The sequence below is a fragment of the Urocitellus parryii genome, chromosome 3 (genome assembly GCF_045843805.1).
Source record: "Urocitellus parryii isolate mUroPar1 chromosome 3, mUroPar1.hap1, whole genome shotgun sequence".
Lineage (NCBI taxonomy): Eukaryota > Metazoa > Chordata > Mammalia > Rodentia > Sciuridae > Urocitellus > Urocitellus parryii.
In genome coordinates, this window is record NC_135533.1 from 208,218,759 (window position 1) to 208,243,599 (window position 24,841).

At 33.6% G+C, this 24,841-nt stretch overlaps 1 protein-coding gene across 1 annotated transcript in view; it reads left to right on the forward strand.

The window, feature by feature from the left end:
* Positions 1-22,140, forward strand: part of LOC144253685 (A-kinase anchor protein 9-like) — a 110,100-nt gene extending 87,960 nt beyond the window's left edge. The window contains exons 21-35 of the mRNA XM_077796362.1: positions 1,467-1,619; positions 1,951-2,130; positions 2,517-3,587; positions 5,297-5,437; positions 5,915-6,400; positions 6,797-6,860; positions 6,995-7,116; positions 7,957-8,148; positions 8,370-8,558; positions 12,053-12,197; positions 15,963-16,167; positions 18,459-18,544; positions 19,647-19,731; positions 20,246-20,385; positions 21,492-22,140. Of these exons, the coding sequence (XP_077652488.1) occupies positions 1,467-1,619; positions 1,951-2,130; positions 2,517-3,587; positions 5,297-5,437; positions 5,915-6,400; positions 6,797-6,860; positions 6,995-7,116; positions 7,957-8,148; positions 8,370-8,558; positions 12,053-12,197; positions 15,963-16,167; positions 18,459-18,544; positions 19,647-19,731; positions 20,246-20,385; positions 21,492-21,529 (3,297 nt within the window). The 3' untranslated portion in view covers positions 21,530-22,140. The remainder of the gene's footprint in view (positions 1-1,466; positions 1,620-1,950; positions 2,131-2,516; positions 3,588-5,296; positions 5,438-5,914; positions 6,401-6,796; positions 6,861-6,994; positions 7,117-7,956; positions 8,149-8,369; positions 8,559-12,052; positions 12,198-15,962; positions 16,168-18,458; positions 18,545-19,646; positions 19,732-20,245; positions 20,386-21,491) is intronic.
* Positions 22,141-24,841: the final 2,701 nt, after the last annotated feature.

Below are 24,841 nucleotides of genomic sequence, written 5' to 3' on the forward strand. Positions count from 1 at the left end.
CTAGCAGTAATTCTCTATAAATAATAGCCATTATTTAGTATTGATACCATTTCTGTTTAAGAAATATTAGGCTGATTTTTTTTCCTTGCTGATTTCTTTTTTTAGGCTGATTTTTAAGGCCTTGCCTTGCCTGTGCTAGAATGATTCTAATTGTATGATGTATCAGTATATAAGCAAGATATGCCCCTTTTCAACTTTTAGGCACTAAATGATTTAAAGTTGGCTCTGAGCCAGTTACTACTAAACACTGCTTCTGCATCTTAGGTTGCTGTTAATGCAACATTTTTGATCATCAAGTAAATATATGTTTATAAATTCATTTATTAAATATTAAGTAGCTGTGAAGCAGTGAGCTAAAGTGACTGCTAATGTTCTCAAACCCATTTTTTTAAATAGAGCAATAATTAGCTCTTAATATTCGTCATCAGGTTCATTTTTTTTTGGTATAACCATCAAAGAGGATTATTTTACTTTTATTACTAATAATCCATCTTCAAAAATTAAATTTCTATTTTCCTATAAGTAAGAGCTCTCTGATTTTCTACTAAAATTATTTTGTTAACTTACTCTGCAATTCAGACCTAAAGATCTCTTGACCTTATTGTGTATCTCTGCTTCCATCTGCTTAATCAAACCACAAAGCAGCCAGGGCATTCAATGGATTATAATTAGATATTTGTGGGACTATATTAAGTTAGTTTTATTTGATACTAGAATAACTGAATTAATTCTACAATTTTTCTAAGCTTTTCAATAGCAACTGACTTAATTCAAACTGAATTTAACATAAGAGTTAGCATGTGGACTCTTTCTGTGACTCTTTCTGCTTATGGTAGAAAATATTTCCTGGTGTCCTTCTTTAAGGTATCTTCTGCTTGGGCAAGATAGTTTAAGAATGTGCAGTGTGACAGGCACGGTGGCACATACCTATAATCCCACAACTCAGAAGTCTGAGGCAGGAAGATTGCAAGTTTGAGGCCAGCCTCAGCAACTTAGCAAGACCCTAAGCAACTTACATAGCATGACTGTATCTAAAAACTATAAATTGAAAAAAAAGGCTGGGGATGTGGTTCCATGGTAAAGCTCCCTTGGGTTCAGTCCCCAGGGCCAAAACAAAAATAAAATAAACAAACAAAAAAACAAAAAAAAAGAATGTGCAGTGTGAGCATGTCTAGGAACCATACAGGTATGGCTGGCTTAGAAAACCACTTTATTGTTATGAATTAAGCATATGTACTTTATAAAGCAAATACAACATTCTTTTTTTTTATTTTTTTTTTTAGTTGTAGTTGGACACAATATCTTTATTTTTATGTGGTACTGAGGATCGAACCCAGTGCCTCACATGTGCACAGCAGGCGCTCTACCACTGAGCTACAGCCCCAGCCCCAACATTCTTAATTCTATCTTGACAAACATCTGTATAAAGTTTTTTTTCTTTACTTTTCATAATTTTGATATTAAAGATAACAAACTTAGAAGAACAACTAGAGCAATTTAGAGATGAGCTTGAAAATAAAAATGAAGAAGTTCAGCAACTACATATGCAATTGGAAATACAGAAAAAGGAATCCACTACCCGTCTACAGGAACTTGAACAAGAAAATAAATTATTCAAGGTAACTGTTTTAGAAAATTTTTTTTCTATAAAGAGATAATAAGTTTTGCTCCTATGTAGTTATAATAAACATTTACTAAGTCCAGATCTAAATAATACTCGAAGAACACTAGTAAGCAAATAGATTTGCATGGAACTTATTTTCTGTTCATAATTAAATTTTTGAGATCTTTTATGAAAATATTTCAAGAATTATTGATCTACATTATGTCTAATTTTTTTTACTTGTACATTGTAGGAAATGTATTTTTTATAAGACTTAATTGAAACAATGTTGTGAAAAATGCCATGTCATGAATACATCCAACTATGATGGTTATTTTTGTCACTAGGATGAAATGGAGAAATTGAGATTTGCCATGAAGGATCCTGAGGCTATCTCTACTCATGACCAGCATATGCTATTTGGGAAATTTGCTCAAATAATACAGGAAAAAGAGGTAGAAATTGATCGATTAAATGAGCAAATTAGAGACTTTCATCAACAACTTAGACTTACAACAGATAACAAGGTATACTCATTTAAAATTGGTTATTATCTGAAATCTAATATAGTTAAATAGAGTGATTAGCTTTGGATGCCATCTGTTAAAGACTTAATTCAGTATTTTATCCTTTCCAATAAAATGTACTAATGTTGACATTTTCCTAATAGAGAATCAAATACTAAAAGCATAAGCCACTTATGTTTAATAGAACTTCCAGAATGATGTTCTAAATAAGGTCTTTGTTTGATGTGATAAGGGAGGTGTTGGTCTATATTGAAAGTAACATAATGTGTCTGACAAGCATACAGCTTTTGTGCCTGATCATCTTTAAGTTTTTACCCTAAAATAAAACAAAATTTTAAAATATGAATACATACTTTTCTGTGTTTCTCTTTTTCATTAACTAATAGGATTTTGAAGAAAAAAATGAACTGATAAGGGATCTTGAAGCCCAAATAGAATGTCTGAAGAGTGATCAAGAACGTTTGAAGAAAAATAGAGAAGAAGAAACAGACAAGCTCAATGAAGTGATTGAAAAACTTCAGGAGGAATTGTCATATATTGAACAGAGTATGTTGGTGGATACCAGTTCCCCCTCAGAACAAGAGGACAGCTTGAAACATCAGTTGGAAAAGGTTATAGCTGAAAAGCTGGCTTTGGAACAGCAAGTAGAAATCACTAATGAAGAAATGGCCTTCACAAAAAATGTACTTAAAGAAACCAATTTTAAAATGGATCAGCTAACCCAAGAATTAGTCAACTTGAAGAGAGAACATGACCCTAAGGAAAAAATCCAAAGTATACCAGATGAAAGTGTTAGCATGACTATAGATGATATCAGCAAAGACCAACCCGAACTGGAAGTAATCCATATTGAAGATGTTCTTAAACCCCCTGAGAACAATATGTATCTCAGATCTTTTGAAGAAAGCACCAAAGTTTCTAAAAATTTGGAAACAAAACTGCTACAGCTTGAGAGCTCTGTTAGCGCAAAGGACTTAGAACTTACCCAGTGTTATAAACAAATAGAAGACATAAAAGAACAAGGCCAGTCTGAAACAGAAATGCTTCAGAAGAAGATTGTAAACCTACAGAAAGTACTTGAGGAGAAAGTAGCTGCTGCTCTTACAAGTCAAGTCCAACTTGAGGCAGTTCAGGAATATGTGAAATTCTGTCAAGATAAAGGAGTAGCTTCATCAGAACTTGAAAAGGAAAATATGCAGAATTTAAATCAAATAACAGAAAACAAGATGGAGTCAGATATGTCTGCATTAACCTTGAGAATATCAGACTTAGAAAGACAAGTGATTGAAATGCATATTACTTTGATTTCAGAAAAAGAACAAGTGGAAACTGCAGAGAAAAATGCTTTGGAAAAAGAAAAGAAGCTGATAGAATTGCAGAAGTTATTGGAGGACAGTAAGAAAAAACTAGAAGGAAAAGAAAGGAAAAGAAGCCCTCACGGAGATTTTGTTCTCAAGGTTAGTTTTATATTTGAGTTTTTCACATAAATACCCTAAGAAACTCTTTTTTTTTTCCTTTGCTTATTAAGCTGATTGGTAATTTACTAAGTCAAACAGTTCTGCTGACACCTACCAATTTATACATAATGGGATTTTATTTAAAAAAACATACTGTTCTTAAAGAACTTTAGACAAACTAAGGAGTTTGTTTGAGCAAAAAGTGCTACATGCATTGTGCAACACTCAGAACCAGAAGAGATTCAAACAGTTTCACTGTGCAACAGTGGGTGGTATTTAGAGGCAGAACTCACAAATGAAATTCAGAAATTGCTTGATTGGTCATGGCTAGACCTTGTTTGGATGTGATTTGATTGGTTGATTGCCTATGATTGGCTGAAACATAGTTGCCTACTATCATTGGCTGAGACTTAGTAGTTGATTATACTCTGTTCATTTGATTTCCTACCAAGTTACATTGCAGTTTCTTACACAGAAACTCAAGGTATAGAGACCAGATTAAATTTAACACTATAGGGTCATTTTATTATCACTAGCATAATGGGCCCAAATTATATTTTGTGATCTTCAAACATCTTTATTCAATCAGGGTTGTCATTAATTAGAACAGTTCAAATAAATATGGAAACATTAAATTTAGCAAATGTCCTCTAGAATTTCTGTGGGTATTTTCCCCCTTAATGTACCTCTACTAAGTATGTTATGTCATCATCTCTTTTAAGTACCATAGTGCACCCCATAATCATCACCACCACAGTAATGTATATTCATGAGTATTCTATACATTCTAATCTTGCACCGAAGACAGTTTATTAATAGATGATTTTTAATTAATACCAGCACAATTTTTTTTGGTTGGGGGAGAGCTTCATAAAATGGTCATACCACACTTTTGCAAAAACAATTTTGGCATAAAATCTGTGAAAGTTATGTAGGTGAGATACAATTATAAAAATATCAAAATATATTCATATTGAATTAATATGAGTAACAAGTTATTAGCTTGGCAAATTTTATGCCTCATAATAGATTTTATTCTTCTTAGGAAAAATTTGTAACTGACCTAAGTCTACTTACATAAAGATCAGAAATTGCAGTTATTTCTTAGTGTATGACAGACATGACAAAGACTTTTTTCCTTCAAGTTCCCTCTCTTAATAAACTTATAATTTCAAGTACCAGAAGTTCAGTCTTATCTGCCCCAGAAGATTAATTGATACATTGGGATTTTATGTCTACTTAATTTATATTTGCAAAGGATAATAATTTCATTCACTATACTTTTTCTTCCTAGCTCATTGGAATTGCATATTACTGTAGGTAATAATTATTAAAATATTAATATAACTTTTTAGGTATAACTTATAATAATTATCTTTGAGCTGATATCTTTTGAGGAAAGTAATATAAATATGAAACTTTTGAGTGTCACAAAGAATATTTTTATCAATAATTTATAAATGTTTATATATATATATATATATTAATGGCATGATTTGTCTTTCATTCCCAGAAAATCTTTCTTATTTCCTTAAGAATACAAAATGATGGGTTCTTAAAATGTTTCACTATTTGTTGAAAGAGCATTTATCACTAAAACCCCTAGGCAGTCAGTCTTGGAAAAGCTTCATTAGAATGTGTAAATGCTTTGAACTTAGCTTTTTAAAAAAAAAAATGGTGTATTTCTTATGTTTTTTACTGTTATCCAGACAACTACTGAGTTAATAAATGCCAGTGGAGAAAGTGGATTTTTTGAAGAACTTGAGGCTCTTAGAATCGAGTTGGTGGCTACCAAAGAAGAACTTGCCACTTTCAAAGAAAGGACAGAAAAACTTCAAAAAGAGCTTTTGGTAAGACAAGTAACATAACTCCTAATTCATTCATTTCTACCCATCTTAATTCCCTTTCAAAATGTCCTATAGAAACAAGTCCAAAGCCATAACTTAAACTAAATTTACAAGTCTTTTTGAAAAATTCCATTGTTATAAATCTATTCACCATCTCCTTGCTTGTTTTGCTAGGAATCTTTATATTAGAAGAATGCTTTTAACCTCTAGTCTTCTAGTAAAGGAAGCGGAAAAACTGCTGTTACAGAGAACTTAAATCCCTTGAGAAACAAAAGTAAAGGCTAATAAAATTAGTTCAATTTTGTAGTAACCTGTGACCATACATACATGCAAAAGTATATATGTATTACAGTTTCCAAAGTGTTTTTCCTATTATTCTGAGGCAAGTGAACATATAAATGAAATTATACTCTTTCCCTCTCCATTGTAAGTTCCTCATTTGATGTGCAAGATTTTCAACTTAATTCATCTGTGTTTCAGGTAAAAGAGACCAATATGGCATCTCTTCAGAGAGATTTAAGCCAAGTTAAGAATCAACTTGATGCGGAAAAAAAGAAATTATCCCACTTCTTATTAAAAGAGGATAAGTCTGAAGTACCAATAAACAGAAACATCTGCTTAGAGCCACTTCCTATTGAAGTAGGTAAAAACACTGCATCCCAAACGGACCAAATACTCAAGGTCAACATGAGCAACCAGACTCCACAAATTCTTGTTAAAAATGCAGGAATTCAAATTGATGTACAGACTAGCTGTTCCTCAGAAAAAGTCTCTGAAATAATTAGGCAATTTACTGAAAGAATTGAACACATACAAGAACTTCATGCCGCTGAAATTTTGGATATGGAATCCAGACATATTTCAGAAACTGAAACTTTAAAGAAGGAACATTTTGTTGCTGTTGAGTTACTGACAGAAGAGTGTGGTACATTGAAGGCAGTGATACAGTGTCTGAGACCTAAAGAGGTATTTATTTTGTTGTTGTCATGTGGGGGGAGTTTCCACTGTTGTCAACAAAATTTAAGCAAAAATTTTAAAAGAAATTTGGGAAATATCTCTTCTTTATACTATTAGAATTTAAATCTCCCCATTGTATTAGATAATAGAGTTCTTATGTAAATTTACAACTTGTTATGGTTCCTTAAATAATATCTCTTCTTACTATGGTAATATCCATAAGGAAAAAATTATAGACTTGTTATAAATCATAGATAGTTTCATTTCAAGTATGCTTAGATTGAGTTTTTTTCTTTTCTTTCCTTTTTTTTCTTTTTACAGCATTATAACAGCAAAATAGTTCATTGGGTTCTGTTTTTATTAAAACAAAAATATTTATGTATGTTGTTTCTTTTTTCTAATTAGGGATCCTTGATGCCTGAACTAACGTATTCTAATGCTTACCAAACTAGAGAAATATATTCCAGTGGTAAGTTATATAAAATTCTGAAATGTTTATAGTATTTGATTAAAACGTGTTATTTTTGTTTGGAGAGGGTATTTTTTTTTTTATTTTTGTTTGTTTGTTTGTTTAACAACAAATGATTGTTTTCTTTATTTTAGATTCTGGATCAGACTGGAGTCAGGGAGTTTATCTTACACAAAATCAGGGATTTGACACAGCATCAGAAGGACGAGGAGAAGAAGGTGAAAATTTAACAGAATCATTTCCAAAGAAAATAAAGGTACTAAAAGATAAATATTACTGAAACATAATATATTTTAGTAAACTTAGCCTGTATAATTTCTATGTTGAACATAGTAGTTTATTTAAAGTTATATACTGGATCTCTGATATAGCAAGAAAGATCGAAGAAAGGGAGAGAGAGAGGAAGAAAATATGCTGCCCTCCACTCCCTCCTTTCTTCCAGGATCAGTGACCAGATCTTTTTGTCAATTCTCTGTTAACTAGATATTGAGGAAAAAGGATGTTGGAAGTAGCATCCCTGGTTGCTCAAACAAAGTCTAGTACAGTCACCCATCAAATAGAAGCAAAGGGTAACACTCACCTCATGCTTCAAATGAAAACAGGCTAAAATAAATGACTTAAAAGAAAAAAAAAATCCATGAGAATCTATTTCATTTTATTCCCATATTCCACAGATAATAAAATACAATATATTAAATAATTATGTTATGAAGATTTAAAAAAATAATTTTTATTATTGGTGTTTTTGTTTGCCAAAATTATAAAAGCAGTCTCAAGGAATGGAAGTTTTTCTCACAGTATTTATTTTGGTCAAATCAATGGCTAATCATTAAATCTGGGAAGAGTACATTAGCTAAACTGAAGGAACTTAGAGATGAAAGCTATGGAAATCATAGACCATCTATTGCAATTGACTTAGCTCTCCACAGGAAGAAGGCATTTAGTAAAGGTGCCTGGAGTTTCTTTTCTGCAGTTGCTTTTCTAAATCTATTTTGCTTCATAATGCTATATTGCTTAATATTTGTCTTTGTAGCTCTCATTTTTTCAGTATTTGGAGAAGTTGTCATAACTTTGGCTTTTGGATTTTGGTTTCTAGGGATTACTGAGAGCTCTTCATAATGAGGGCATGCAGGTGCTTTCTCTCACTGAGTCACCATCTGGTGATGGAGAAGATCATTCTATTCAACAGGTTTCAGAATTTTGGCTAGAAGAGAGAAGAGCTTACCTTAATATCATCTCATCTCTTAAGGATTTAATTACCAAAATACAAGTGCAAAGGGAATCTGAGGTACTCAAAGAATATTATATTCTATGTAGCATTGTTATTTTTAATGACAATAATGAACTTTGTAAATTAAATTCTTTTTTATATGAATTTTCACATAAATTATTGTATGTATTTTCAGACTCAAAAATACATACGTTCTTTTAAATACCTATTTTGGTTAGTAGAATGTTTTAAAAACATGCTTATTTGAAACCTAACTTTTGTTATTTATACTCTGCTAGGTTTATGATAATTCTCAATCTCAAGAGAGCCTCCCGGACTGGCGAGGGGAATTTCTACTTGCTCTCCAACATGTTTTCTTAAAGGAGCGCAATGTTTTGCTAGCTACATTTCAGACTGAACTGACAGCTCTAGGCACTAAAGATGCAGTTGGATTATTAAAGTGTTTGGAACAGCGAATACAAGAACAGGTATGGAAACAAAATTTTATTTTAAAGAATACTATTTTTAATAGTAATAAGAAAATCAGTTGCTGATTTGTTTTAGAGTCTTAATTTAAGTATGAAGATTAGCATTTTTAACAGGGGCCACTAAGAGTATTTAGGAGAAGAACATTACCTTTGTCTTATATTAGAAAGTAAGAAAAACTTAAAATTAATGAGATAGTCCTCAAACTTGGAAAGTTAGAAAGAGCAGTAAAACCTAAAGAAAAGAGAAGGAATAAGATACAGTCACTTCTCATTATTTGCAGTAGTTATATTTTATAAACCTACAAGGAGTCATTGCTCCTGTGGGAAGTACAGGAATAGGTTACTGCAAGCCTCAATCACAATATTTTCATCAACCAATCAATACATGATCTTATTTTCTGTGTGGTTGTGTTTAAAGAAATCTTATATGGGAGGGGAGAAGAGATGTATCTCAGTGGTAGAATGCTTGCCTAGCATACTCTTGGCCCTGGGCTCAGTACTCAGTGCCATTAAAAAAAGAAAAAAGATACCTTCTGTGTTGTATATTATTCATTAATGTTTAACACGGCCAAGAGCAATCATACAGAAGCTTATCTAACACACTTTTCTTAAAGCACGTCACAGATTTCTTGCACTTAGGAACACCAAGCCCTTCACTTGTGGGCCATTTAAAACCATGAAATTGGGCCTGGGGATGTGGCTCAAGCGGTAGCGCGCTCGCCTGGCATGCGTGCGGCCCGGGTTTGATTCTCAGCACCACATACAAACAAAGATGTTGTGTCTGCCAATACCTAAAAAATAAAATATTAAAATTCTCTCTCTCTCTCTTTCTCTCTCTCCCTCTCTCACTCTCTCTTTTAAAAAAAATTTTAAAAAAAAGTTCAAAAAATAAAAAAATAAAACCATGAAATCGTAAATAAAAAGCACAATATGGAAAAACAAGTTACTAAACAGGACATTTGTGTACAATATGAGAGCTAAAATACAAAGGTAGAGTATGCCCTTGTTTAACTCAGCCAGGAACATGTGCATGAGGAAATTTAAATTTTTTACTACTCTAACTATGTCTGACAAAGCAATACAAGTATTGATTTGAGGGTTACAAAAACTTTTTATCAGGTAGACAAATCTGAAAACACAGGATCCATTAATAATGAAGGTTAACTATAATAAAGTAAAAAACATTAATGAAATGTATAACCAGTACAATATAGAGGATAAAACATTAAAAATTGGTTCCTTGAAAATGCTAATAAGAAAATCTTTTCTGGAGAATTCATTATGATTTTTAAATGTTATAAATGAAGATGAGATCATAATTAAACATGCAACAAATAAAATAACAAAATATTATAAATTATTTTATTTATACAAATAAAAAAATTGAGGTGGAATTTTTTTTAAAAATCACTTATCAAAATTCATGCAGGAAGAAATAGAATACCTGAAAAAGACCTACAACAGAATCAAATCAGTAGTTAAAAATCTTCTCACAGGGCTGGGGTTGCAACTCAGTGTACATTGCTGGGTTAGATCCTTAGCACCACATATAAATAAATTAATTAATTAAAGGTTTTGTGTCCATCTACAACTAAAACAAAATATTTTTTAATCTTCTCACAATACTTAGTACCCAGGACTTGTTTTTTTAAATACGTTATCCATTAAAAAGAATTAGGAATCCTTTTGAATCTGGTGATTCCAAGAATAGAGTTAGGAAGACAATAAGGTAAACCTGGAATCCCTCATTTTGCCAGCATTTTAAGAATTATTCAAAGAAATAAGGGAATATGTCAGAAGGTCACAGAAGCCTGTTGAAGGTTCCCTCACTGGCCAAAATTAGAAAATTAAAAGATCAAACAAAATGAAAGTGACAGATTTTAAAGTTAAGAGTAAAATAAGAATTCATGAGCTCATATAGATGGATATATATTATCACAGTTGAATGCCAGCTATTAAATGTATAAGGAATGAAGGAATTATAAGATCATACTTTATTCAACAATATAGTAACGATCAATTCAGCAATAATCAACAGTGGATGCTAAAACTAATGTGAAAAAGTTGATAAGAAAAGTAAAATTCCTAAAAGATTATTTTTAACTACAAAAGGAAAAACACTAACTTTACACTGGAGAAACCTTGCAAACCCCACCCAAATGATCAGAATCAATATTACCAGTAATGAGGAAAAAAAGACATCGAGTACTTCCTAATATGAAAGAATTAATTTGTTGTACTTCTGTGAAATGCATAATCAGAATCTACTTGAGAAAATATGAGACCACAACCAACTGAGGCCACCATTCATCTATTAGACTGGGCACAATAAAAAATAGTGACACCACCAAGTGCTGGTAAAGAGGGAGAGAAACTGCATGTCACATACATTGCTGGTAGGCAGTGTAAAGTAGGACTGCTACTCTGGAAACTAAATCTGGCAGTGTCTTGTTAAGGTAAACGTACATCTGTTACACAGCCTAGCAGTCACACTTGTAGATATTTAATCAACAGAAATGAAAACTTGTGTCTATTTATGGAACCTATTTATGAATGTTCACAGTAATTTTCCTTGTAATAACCAATACTTGAAACAACCCAGATGTCTTCCAGTAAGTGAATAGATGGAGAAACTGTGATATATTCATACAATGAAATACTATTCAACAATTAAAAAAGGAACAATCAATACCCTAAACTTCCTGTGTGTTATGCAACTTCTAAAAATGACAAAATTATAGTGATAGAGAACATATTAGTAGTTGCCAGAGGTTAGGATTAGGGAGAGAGGGTAGGACTACAGAGTAGTCTCTGTGGTGATTGAAATAATATGTACCCTTATTGTGGTACATATATATGAACCTGTTCAAGTGATGAAATTTCATAGTACTGTATGCCAAGAGAAAAAATGAGTACATGTAAACAAATGAAATTTTATTAAAACCTATAATTTAAATAGAATTGTATCCATGTCAGTTTCTTAGTTTTGATAATGTGCTCTGATTATACAAGCTATTATTGGGGAAAGCTGGCTGAACCCCTCAAGTACTTTGACTTACATTAGTCCAAAAAAGTTTTTTTAAATTAATGGACATGTAACAAAATAACCTGTCTGTACTCTTCAAAAAATTTAAGATCACAAAAGACAAAGGAATGAATCACTTTTTTTTTCTTAAAGAACTTTTGGCAAAATTTGAATAAACTCTCTATACCAGATAATATTATGATAAGTTAATTACTCTTTTAATCATTGTACTGCAGTTATGTAAAAGAGTGCTCTTATTTTTAGGAAATACACTACAGTATTTAGAGGTAAAGAAGCATCTATCTGCAAGAAATCTTCCCATATTTTAGACAAGAAAAATAATGAAATTTTTAAAAGAAAAAAACTTTAGCATGTGTGGTTCATTTGTTCTTCAGACTTCTTGTTGTTAATTTTATTATCTTTACAACTCTCTTCACTTGATTTTTTTCTTTTCCTTTGTTACAAAAAGGGTATTGAATATCAAGCAGCTATGGAATATCTCCAAAAAATAGACAGAAGAAGCTTATTATCTGAAATTGAAGTACTACGTGCTCAAATTAATGACAAGAAAATGACCTTGAAAAGAGAACAAGAAAATGATAAACCAAACCTAGGTATGTTACAAAACAGATTCATATAATTTCACAAATGGGTGAAAATATTTCACTCTACATTATTATTACTCAGTTAAAACATTTCCTTTTAGTGGTATTGATTTCTCATTTTCATAACATTAATTGTATTAATTACTATAGTGGCTAGAGGATTGTCAAATTGGTTTTAAACAGCTGTATCTAATTTTAAATACAGTAGCCTTACCTTGACCAAGTTAAACAAATTAATTTCATGGTCTCTTTTTGTTTCTTTGTTTGTTTTAATTAGTTATACATGACAGTAGAATGCATTTATGCACTTTGATATATCATGCATAGATGGGATATAATTTCTCATTTTTCTGAGTATACATGTTGAAGAATCATATTGGTCATGTAGTCACATATATACATACAGTAATAATATCTGTTTCATTCTACTATCTTTCCTATCCCCACATTTCCTCCCCTCTTCTCCCATCACTTCCCTCTACCTAATCTAAGGTAACCCTATTCTTCCCTACTACCCCCCACCTTATTGTGAATTAGCATTCACAAATTAGAGAAAACATTTGGCCTTTGGTTTTATGGGACTGGCTTATTTTGCTTACCATGGTATTCTCCTACTCCAACCATTTTCTGGCAAATGCCATAATTTCACTCTTCTTTAAAGCTCTGAATAATATTCCATTGAGTATATATACCACATTTTCTTTATCCATTCATCTGTTGATTGACACCTAGGTTGGTTCCATAGATAAGCTATTGTGAATTGAGCTGCTATAAACATTGATACAGCTGCATCACTATAGGGTGCTGATTTTAAGTCCTTTGGGTATATAAACCAAGGAATGGGATAGCTGGGTCAAAGGGTGGTTCCATTCCCAGTTTTCTGAGGAATCTCCGTACTGCTTTCCATAGTGGTTGCACCAATTTGCAGTCCCTCCAGCAATGTATGAGTATGCCTTTTCCACCACATCCTCGCCAACATTTGTTGTTGCCTGTATTCTTGATGATTGATTGCCATTCTGACAGGAGTAAGATGAAATCTTAGAGTAGTTTTGATTTGCATTTCTCTAATTGCTAGAGATGTTGAACTCTCTTAAAGCTGTACATTAAGAAAGGTGTTTTACATACTAGAGGATAACTACCTAAAGGAAAAGGAAATCCATAATGAAAGTAGCCATTTCTTTTTTAATCCCTCTTTTTAAAAATTTAACTATAACAACATACAGAAAAGTGAACAATTCAACTCTTCAGTATGACATTCTTTTTTAAATTTTTTTTAATATTTATATGTGGTGCTGAGGATTGAACCCAGGGCCTCGCACATGCTAGGCAAGCACTCTACTGCTGAGCCACAACTCCAGCCCCAGTATAACATTATTATATGAATGTCTGTGGAGGAGACATTGCTTGTGTTAAGAAGTAGAACATTGCCCACATCCTAAAGCCACCCCCTCTTTAGAAACTTAGAGGTTATCCTGATTTTTCTTTAGTTTTATTACTAATTTATATATTCCAAAATCATATGTTAGTTTTTCTATTTTTGAACTTTATCTGTATATTTTATGTCTTGCTTCTGTCACCTTCCTGAATTATCCCAACTTACTGCATTTATCTATAGTTCATTTTTGTTACCATATAGAATTCTCTTGTTTGGATATTCTACAACTTATATAATATTTCATTCTGTAGTTGATTAGATTTGGATTGTTTCTGCTTTTTAGCTATTAGAGTCAATGCTGTTGTGGACACTGTTGCAAAGTGTCCACAATTTCTGATGCAATTGTACTTCTGATGCAATTGTACTTATGTCTTTCTAGGAGTGAAATTGCTGGGTCATAGGATTCATATCTTTAAATTTATTAGAGAACACCAAACTATTTTAAAGAGTAGTTTTTTTAGGGGCTGCAGTTGTGGCTCACAGGTAGAGTGCTCACCTAGCACATTGGAGGCCCTGGGTTTGATCCTCAGCACCACATAAAAATAAATTAAAAATAAAGATATTGTGCCCAACTACAACTAAAAAATAAATATTTTTTTAAAAAGTACTTTTGTCAATTTGTGCATGCACTAGCAGTATGTGAGAGTTGTCTTATATACAACTTTGCCAACTTTCCGGTATTGTTAGACCTTTGCTGCCAATCCGTTTGGCGTGCAGTACATAATTGTAGTTTTAATTGATTTTAATTATTCAAGTGGCTTAGTGCTTTTTCATATGATTATCAACTATTTGGATTATTGTTTTTGTGATATGCTTGCTTGGATCTTTTCCCCACTTTCTGATAAAAGTCTATTTAATTTAACTATAAATGGAAATCGTTATTAAATTCTTATCATATCTATTGAGGACACATGCATCTTTAGTAACTGTTTCATGTAGTAATGATAGAAACACCTGTGCTTTTGCAGAATTTAAAATCACAACACAAGCTCAAAATTTGTCATTGAAAAGCTGAATCATGTTAAAATTCTTCAGAGAAAACAGGTATAATAAGTTAAATTAAACATATCCCTGTAGACAAAGGCTTAATTGAAAAGTTTTAAAGGGAATTAATATTGTTTATATAGAATGCTATTGAAGTCTTATCTCTGTAGATTCATGTTTATATGTGTAAATTATTAACCTCTACCCCTAAGAAATAGTTTTAAAAGCTAAATTAACATGATTATCATCTAAAGTCAATGTTATGTCCTTCTTGTAATATCATTCTTACTAATTGTAATGTCTGTTGATGAACTTTGCTAAAATTTAATGACTATTTAACACCCAAGTAAATATGTCTACAGACCTTTTCAATGTGCATATGTACATAAGTATATTTTTTGTCATAAAAACAGGATCCTGATGCATATTTTGTAACCTGTTCTTATTTAACATGTCTAAGATTTTAGTTCAGGCATTGAACTCAACCACTGAGCCCTCTTTTATATTTTATGTAAAGACAGAGTCTCACTGAGTTGCTTAGCACCTCACCATTCCTGAGGCTGGCTTTGAACTCATGATCCTCCTGCGCCACTAGGATTACAGGCTTGCACCACCACACCTGGCCGAGATTTAAATTCTTGAGTTTGTTTTCATTGTAACAGATGTGTATTATGGAGGTTTTGGTTCCTTTTTATTGAAAAAAACAAGATCTCAACTGGAGTTTGGACTTCTATTTCTGGAACAATTATAAAAGTAAAGTTCCTAAGGACTGTCTGCAAAGAGAGGCTGAACAAAAGAAGCAACCATTATAGTCATAGATACATGAATAACTCCTACAAGTACTATGTGTGATTTTCAAAAGTTCTTGGAGGGCTGCAGTTGTGGCTAACTGAGTGAGGCACTGGGTTCAATCCCCAGCACCACATAAAAATAAATAAATAAAAGTATTGTGTCCATCTACAACTAAAATTAATAAATAAAGAAAATTTTTTTAATTTTTTTATATATTTTAGTTTTAGGTGGACACATATCTTTGTTTTTACATTTACGTGGTGCTGAGGATAAAACCCAGTGCCTCATGCATGCTAGGCAAGCACTCTACCACTGAGCCACAACCCCAGCCCCTGTTGTTAAACTTTTATTATTTTCATAAATACTTCTGAAATCTTGGCTACTACCACTATGAGGAAAACATGCATAAAGTTTATTTGTATTAAACTTTGGGGACTGTAATCCTTTCATGATTGCTTTGCAGTTATCTCCTATGTTACAAATCAGTTCTTATCAATAAAATATTTATAAACCAAATAGGAGTTACTAGGTTAAATTATAAATATTGATCATTTTTTCTTTAGAACTTTTGGAATATACTATGCAGCAGAAGCAGTCTCAAATTCTGGAGATGCAAGTGGAGCTCAGCAATATGAAAGACAAAGCAAGTGAACTTCAAGAACACCTGGTAGTTGCTGAACTAAAAAATGAACTTGCACAAACGGAATTGGAACTTGAAACAACACTCAAGGCACAGCATAAGCATCTAAAGGAATTAGAAGCATTCAGGTATACCACACTTCCTTATTATAAACGTGTATTAGTGAAGGAATTGGAGTACTTTTGTCATAAATATTATGCAGATATTATAAAAATAAAATACATGTTGTTTAAGTAGCATGTGATTTTGTTATTTATAGGAAAAAACTACAGTAGAGGGTGAAAATCCCCAATTTTTCCAAATTATAAGTTTAAGATTGTTTGGCCCAAACAGTATTGTGGCCCTCAGTTCTATTTGAGACTTGTATAAGATATACTTGTGATCTTTATTTTACCTCCAGCCAATATGAACTTAATCTTTATGATCTCAATATGTTTCAGAATTTAGTTAGCCAAAATACACAGTATTTGAAGATATAACGCTTATGAAAAGGATATATTTGTTGGTGTAAATACTAAGGGAAGAAAAAAAAAGTTTGTATAGGATTTCTTTGCCATCCCTAAAATATAAATTTCTCTCTGGGTTTTCATCCTTTTAGCAAGGACTCTTTATTCTGTACTGTGTAAATATACCCTTTGGAAAGGGCCTTCTTAGGTACATGCAGCTGGTGACTCAAACTGGCACATCCAGTCCAATTGTCATTTTTTAATTTGAATAGACCCATGAACTAGCTTATACATACATAGACATAAGAGAGATCATAAAAAGGAAAAGTTTTTTTTTTTTTTTTTGAAAAATCACACCTCAGGCCGGCATACATCTGTCTTCCTTTCCTACTAAAATAACCTGTTTTTTACCCAACTCTGGAAAGCCCTGGTCTACCTCTGCATTCAGGTCCAAGGTTGGCCTTCAGGGATTCTGCTAGTGCTTTTGTCACTCTTTTCCTAGTAGTTACAAGCTAGGAACTTTGGCATTCATTCCATATGTGGTTGAAACTACCTTGTAGTCATGAACCACTACTGTCCTCTTAACTAGTAGATAAGATAATCGGGGGCTGGGGCTGAGGCTCAGTGGTAGGGCGCTTGGCTAGCATGTGTGAGGCACTGGGTTTGGGATGATCCCCAGCACCACATAAAAATAAAGGTTTGTGTCCATCTACAACTAAAAAAATAAAATAAATTTTAAAAAGATCACTCAGACACTTAAGCTTCTCCATGTGTTCCCTCCTTTTTATTTCTCTGAAACTCAGCAGAGTCCCAAAGGAATTTTGTTTCTTAAAGTAGTTCTTGCCAGGTCACATTTGATGCTTCTTCAAAGGATTTTGCTTTTTTTTCTTCTTCTTCTTCTGAAAAATGTGAGTTTTGCTTTTGTTTCTGTGTTTTTAAACTGGAAACTTGAGTTTCCTTAGTTCCAAATGTCAGTTCACAAATGAGAAAAACAGGACAAGGAGGGGTTATTATAAACCCAGTAGGGACAATTAGCCTGGTCTCTCTATTGCACCCATGCTGGCTCTCTAAAAGCAGATCAGGTCTTCCACCGTGCCTGCCTCTTCTACTTATTGTAGTCTCACACTCCAGTTTCTCCTTTCCCACTTCTCATTCCCAACATCACCTTGTGTCTGGCAAACAAAGGGTAATCACTGGCAGATACATTGATGAAAAAGATGTAATACCTGCCTGAAATCCAAAGACAGCTCACTTTCTGTTGGGGAAGGGCCATATACTCAGAACTTAGGAGACACTCATGTGAAGTCTCAGGAGTTAGCCAGTCATTTTGATTAGAGGAATTTGGGGAGACTTATATTTTGACTCTCTTAAAATTGAGTCTTGAAACAGACTGGTTCCACAGTGTGCTTTCACCTTCAGAATTATGATCCTGACAGAGCCCTGGCACTCCAGAAAGCTCTCTAAGCCAAGATGGGCCACACAGCAAACCTAATGCAGCTGTATGATGACATTAATACCCCCATTCATTTAAAGCCAGCATTGTTTTTTGTTCCTGGTCACATGGCCTCACCCATCCTCCAGCTTTCCCAGCTCCCTTTTATGGGTCCTTTTATTCTTTTTTCCTCTCATCTACCTATCATCCACTATTCTGTTTCCTGCGGCTACTTTCTTTCTGTGTATTTTTTGCCCTCCATCTCTTCCTGTCTCATTAATCTGTAAAGCTAGAACCTGATTCTGGCAACACCAAAGACCTCTGTTTCCCCTTGGAAATGAGGTGAGGGGAGCTTACAACTGTGTTCTTCTGTTCCAGTTAATTTTGCCATCAACCCAGGCGCATGTACATAGTTTTGGATTAGGAAATTGTGATTGTTGAAATCTGATCTGTGCTCATATTTAAATGATTTTTGTAGAAAGTATATTTTATGATCTTTATAGATATGCTCTGATGTCTTATCTTGGAATCTTTTTTTTAGAATGAAAATTTTGGTTCAACGGTGGCAGCAAGTCACAGATTCTGGTTCTACCAATGTTAACAGGGATGGCTTTGAACTGAATCCAGGTAAAGTCAAAATAGCATATTTCTACATTTACAGCCCTCTAAAATTATTGAAAATGTAATATCTTCCAAATAGCAAATTCTGAAGCCAGTGTTTTCCAAAGATAAAGGAGCTTATAACTAACAAGGCTAGGGACTTCACTGTTTTAAAGAGAATAAGAATTGCTGATTTTTATGGGCGCTGGTCTATACTAAGCCCTGCTTTTTTCATATATTCTGCCAATCTGATGTAATCACAATTACTATTATTCTCACTTTACAGATGAAAAATTGAGCACTGGAAAACACATGGTATTTGTCCCAGATTACCCAGTAGTGCTGCCCAGTAGGGGCACTTAAGGCTCTGGGTTCAAGAGAGAATAGCTATTAGTCATGTAAAACAGTTATGGTTTGAAGTTTTCATGATCTAATAATACTCAAATCATTTGAGTTTACTACTACGTTGTATAAAAATAAGAACAGTTAAAATTCCTTCTCTCTACACCTAGAATGAAGTAGAAAGAACATTAGGGCTTGAACATTTGGGATATAAGGATGAGGTCAAAAGTGGGAGAGCACAGAGTACAGAGAAAAGGGAAATTTCCATGAAAGTATTTTGAAATATAAATGCTTGCACTGAGAAATTTTTATCTGTGTCATACCAAAAATTAGCAAATCTTGATTTCAATTTTTTTCCTATAAAAGGAGAGTGGAGTCATAAAGGATCTGGTTACATTAGTCTAATTTTTCTTTTCCACATTATCTTTTCCCCCAAATGATAACACATTCAGAAACCCTAAGATTGAGGTCTTTTAGAAATAAAATACTCCAGTTCAGTAGTTTTTCTTTGAAGCATAGTTCAGATACCAGAAATACTCAATTTCAATAACAATATTGAAAGCTTAAGTTTTATCTCTTCTTTAGCAAGAATAATTGAAAATTATCATTATAAGTAAGACAGCATGGTATAATACACTATATACACATGGTATAATACTGTTTTGTAGAAATGTTCAAGGGCTTGGTTTTTAGTTTTTGTTGTGTTTTGCTTTGTTATCTTAACATCTTGCATTACATTAAGATGCTGAAAAGACTGACCCATTTTATCATTCTTCTGGTGAACTAGAACTAGATGGAGAACCAAGACCAACAACATACCGCTCAAGATCAGATCTGGATTCTCCTAGGTGCCTTTTACCGTTTCAAAATAGGTAAGAATTAAATGTATTAATATTTAACAGAGAAAGATGGACACTGATAGGACTTTGGCAGATGGACATCTTTAGTTGTAATTTGTTTAACCTATGGCCCAGAATCAAAGCTAGGTTTTAAATTTGTAAATGGTTTCTAAGGTTAACGGAAACAGAGCTGATCAAATGTTGCTTACTATATGCCATAGTTAGACATTGGAAAAAGTGTTGATTAAAATTGATAAGTCCCTGGCCGTTAGAGAAAATGTTAGTCTGCATGACAGATGCATTTTTACATATCCAGCATTTACTGACAAACTGACAGGTTTTATACTTGGCATTTTCATGAAGCCCTAGCTTCTTTGAATTTATTGAAGACCAATTTCTTTCCCATCCCAAACTTAGAAGCATGGGGGATATAGATCATATAATATGTACTTGGCCTGCCTTCCGGGGTGGGGGAGGATGCAGGTGTGTGATGTGATTGCACTGTTTCTGGGTAATTTGGTTCATGTACATTGCTTTTAATCCTTAGGTCTCCAGGCACCCTAGCTGATTTAAATCCTGGTTCCACAGTGTGCTCTCACCTTCAGAATTATGATCCCGATAGAGCCCTGGCAGATTATATCACTTGGCTAGAGGCACTACAAAGAAGACTTGGAACTGTACAGACAGGTGCTTAAGTTTAACCACTTATTGGTAGTGCCATAGTGCTAGACCCACAGCTCTCCTCATTTTGAAACTCCTTAACCCTCATTGTTTAGAATAAAATCTACTTCACTTACCAAGTTAGGTAAAGCTTAAACTGTGTAACCAGCAGCGCAACTAACTTTAGAGTATTCAAGACATGATTTATCACCTCAAATCCTGCCCACCCCCAAATAATTCCCCTACAATCTCTTCATTCAGTAGATTACTCATAGAAAATACATGATTGAAGACTAATGTGCGAAGGTGCTCTGAGGTAATGCATGGTAGAAAGTGGTGAGGCATACAGATACTGGTGAGGAAGAGGATTGATCACTTAGTACAACCATTATCCCTACTACTGCCTGGTGCTTTTAAGAGTGATCCAAAAAAAAAAAAATTCCTAATTTTCTTTCCTCAAAAATATACCTGAAGTGTCATACTTGATAACAGAAGTGGATTCTCTATTCATTATGAGAAAACTTCTTTTCCCTGTCTTCCTTTAGTTCACTTCTGATCCAGAGATTTTGAATCATTTTAGTTTGAATTGTATTCAGTCTCCTTTTATAGTTTTTTTTGACTTTTATTAATGATTCTCTTTTCCTGCTAGTCCCACAAACTCTGTGGACTAATATCAGATTGAGTTAGTAGTTATCTCTTCATTCATTCATTCAAAAAATTCATGTGTTTAACACAAGTAACTTGTAATACTAGGAAACTCTCATTATTATAGTTGAAGTCTGTTTGTTGGTTAAAGGTTTGTTTTGTTTTAAGCATCCAAATTTCATAAGACCCAGAATCTGAAGACCAAAATATTTTTTAGGATATACGAAAAATATATAGAACTTCAACCTTTAGAACACTTTATATTAGCATGATTCTTAATTCCTTGCTTTAGAACCACTCTTGATGACTTGTAAGTATAGTCAAAATCTCTTTAAAAATCAGTTGAACTATGAATAAGACGTTTAAGGAACAAAGGGCATTTTTTCTGATGGAGAGTTAAGAGTAATCTTTTTGTTATCTATACCAGCTAATTTATATAGAACAATCTAATTTAAAATCATGCAAAATGTCTTGTTTTTCTCTTACAGGTTCAACTACTACATTTCATAGTGGTATGAGAAGATAATACTTTAAAAACATCAAAAGTTGAAGTGATTTTAAACAAATTCTCTTTTGTAAATCGAAGATTCTTTTGTGCTTTTATATTGTGAATATTTAATGGGACCAAAACAAACACAGCTTATGATTGTATCAGATCTCTTGCACATGAAAACAAACTGGAATTTGTACATACAAGCATTGTGTATGTATTCATGCACAATAATCACTAAATTACATGTATATTTGCGGAATGTTAATTTAAATGATTAAATTATAAACATTGTGTATTTATCAAATGGGTGAAAAGATTAAACTTTTGCCGATATGATACTGCTGAATGTGTAGCTTGCGGTGTCCTGCACTTTTCATTTAAGGCTACTGAAATTACATGTTTCTGCTTAATATATTTGCTACTGGTGATGAAGACAGAAGATATCACTTGTAGACACCTATTTTTGTATAATGGTAGAAGTTTTGAATTTTATGGGGTATTTTGTCAAAGCACTGAAAATAAAAATGACTTCACCATTTTCACCACACTGTATTTGAAACTTCTTCATTTTTAACTGAGCCATATAGTTCCTGGTGCATATCCTCATAAATTACTTATCTTAAATATGCAAGACCTTAGGATTCAAACAGAAAGTTGTCCTTATATAATTGGATATTAGGGTTTTGTATGAAGGTTTTCCCTCTGCCTTTCCATCAACTTATATCTAAGGATAATATTTCTTAAAAGCCATATTTATTCAATTACATTTGGTGTTACATGTATGTCTTTACAATCTGTGGCCCACTATGACACAAAAATCATTTAGCTCAAATAATCTAAATTTATTAATTAGATTTCAGCAGAATCAAACAGAATTCCTGCTGCCCAACACAATTCAGACAGGGAAGCTGTCACAGATGTTGTTTCTTTATCTAGACTATTCCAATAACATGGCAACTCACTAAAACAGGAATTGTATTTTTTGCTGATGTCTGGAGGATTTTGATGTCCTATGATTTAGATCAACACAAATAAGCATAGTAACGAGTTGTACATTCTTGGAAGTTTCAATATTAGCAGCTGGGCTTCAGTATGAGGATTTCTAAACATAGCAAAAGTATCCTAAAGCTAGTGGAAGGGGAGAGTTGTGGGTAAGAACCAGAAGCTAAAATGATTGCCATTCAGGACTATTTTGTTGTAGACACATGACAAAAGCAGATGGACATAAGGGGAGGGAGGGGAAAAGAGAGGAGGGAGCAAGAGAGGGATAGGAATGATGGTGGAATGAGTTAGACATCATTACCCTAAGTACATGTATAAGACATGAATGGTGTGAAAATACTTTGTGTATAACCAGTGTCTTGAAAAATTGTGTTCTACATGTGTAATATAAAATGAATTGCATTCTGCCATCCTGTATAACAAATCAGAATAAATTTTTAAAAATTTAAAAAAGAGCAGATGGACAAGTACTTAGCAACAGCAGTTCTCTCCAACTGTTGACCATTAAGCCTCCTTATATTAGGCCAATGCAGTCACACTACTCATGATTCTCAATAGTCTGTAGTTTAAAAACTAAATCCGTAGTGCTTCCCTAGCATACACAAGGCCCTAGTTTCAAGCCATAACACCATAAAGCAAAACTGAAATCAGACTTCACTAACAGAGCAGCTTTGCCTAGGGTTCTTAACTTTTTTCTTTTTTAAGTTGTCAATGGACCTTTATTTTACATATTTATATGAGGTGCTAAGAATCAAACCCAGTGCCTCACACATGCTAGGCAAAGTGCTCTACCACTGAGCTCTACCCTGACCCACCAACTCATGCTTATCACATAGTTAATCCCACCAACATGGATCTCTTTAGCCGTCTGACAAAGCTATCAATCCTGATTTTCAGAATGCTTTTAAAGACAATATAGGTATATATATACATATGATTCCAAAGAAAACCAATTATACACAAATAATTACTAAACTTTTCAAGTTGTGATATAGTACATATTAAAACATTAAAGTGTACTATAAGCCACCTATAATCCCAGCTGCCCAGATCCACCCACACCAACCTACCCAGGATCCCTGCTCTCAGTGGTCCTGGTTCACTCCTCCACAAGCAGGGCAGACACCACCAGAGTCTAGCCATTGGTGCAGGACTTCCCCTTCCAACCAGCAGACTACCACAGGAGGTCAAGCCCAGCGGCCCAGACCCACCCATTCCAACTTAAGCAGGACCCAGATCCAGGATGTAGTAGCATTTATTGAGGACACCAGCAGGGTCTGGAAGCCCAACATCAAGGTGAGGTGAAGACATACTGCACAGGTACCACAAAAATATAGAAAAGAAACTAACATCTCAGATCCAAACTGCAAGAAAGGCAGACACACAGACAACGTAAAAAAACAAGGGAGGAAAGTGCCCCCAAACAAACCAGGACACTATAATATCAGAACCCATAATATCAGTGAAGTTGATGAAATGTCAGAGAAGCAGTTCAGAGATTTCGTTCTTCTGGGTTAAACCGTTCCTTTGCAGTAACCGTTTTCATTTTTAGGTTTCACTCTGTTTTCTCCTATATGGATACATGTAGTTGGAACTCTAAATCAAACACAGTTTGTGCTAGCTCTTTGAAACTGGGCACAATAAAGTAGTTCCAAGTTCTATCTCTATGGTTTGTTTCCTATTGAAGTAGCCCCAAGCATAGACTAACGAGACTCACTTTCATTGAAAGGGGTTGCCAAGCTTCCAAAAAACTACGAGTTTCCTGAAATCTCAGCAAACATTTTTTCACCCAATCTTGATGATACTTGCAGGTAATGATCAGTACACCAATCCCACTTGGCTCACCAAATTTAATTCTTCTGGGTTAAACAGTTCGTTTGCAGTAACCGTTTTCATTTTTAGGTTTCACTCTGTTTTCTCCTATATGGATACATGTAGTTGGAACTCTAAATCAAACACGGTTTGTGCTAGCTCTTTGAAACTTGGCACAATAAAGTAGTTCCAAGTTCTATCTCTATGGTTTGTTTCCTATTGAAGTAGCCCCAAGCAGAGACTAACGAGAATCACTTTCATTGAAAGGGGTTGCCAAGCTTCCAAAAAACTACGAGTTTCCTGAAATCTCAGCAAACATTTTTTGACCCAATCTTGATGATACTTGCAGGTAATGATGAGTACACCAATCCCACTTGGCTCACCAAATTTCATTCTTCTGGGTTAAACCGTTCGTTTGCAGTAACCGTTTTCATTTTTAGGTTTCACTCTGGTTTCTCCTATATGGATACATGTAGATGGAACTCTAAATCAAACACGTTTTGTGCTAGCTCTTTGAAACTTGGCACAAAA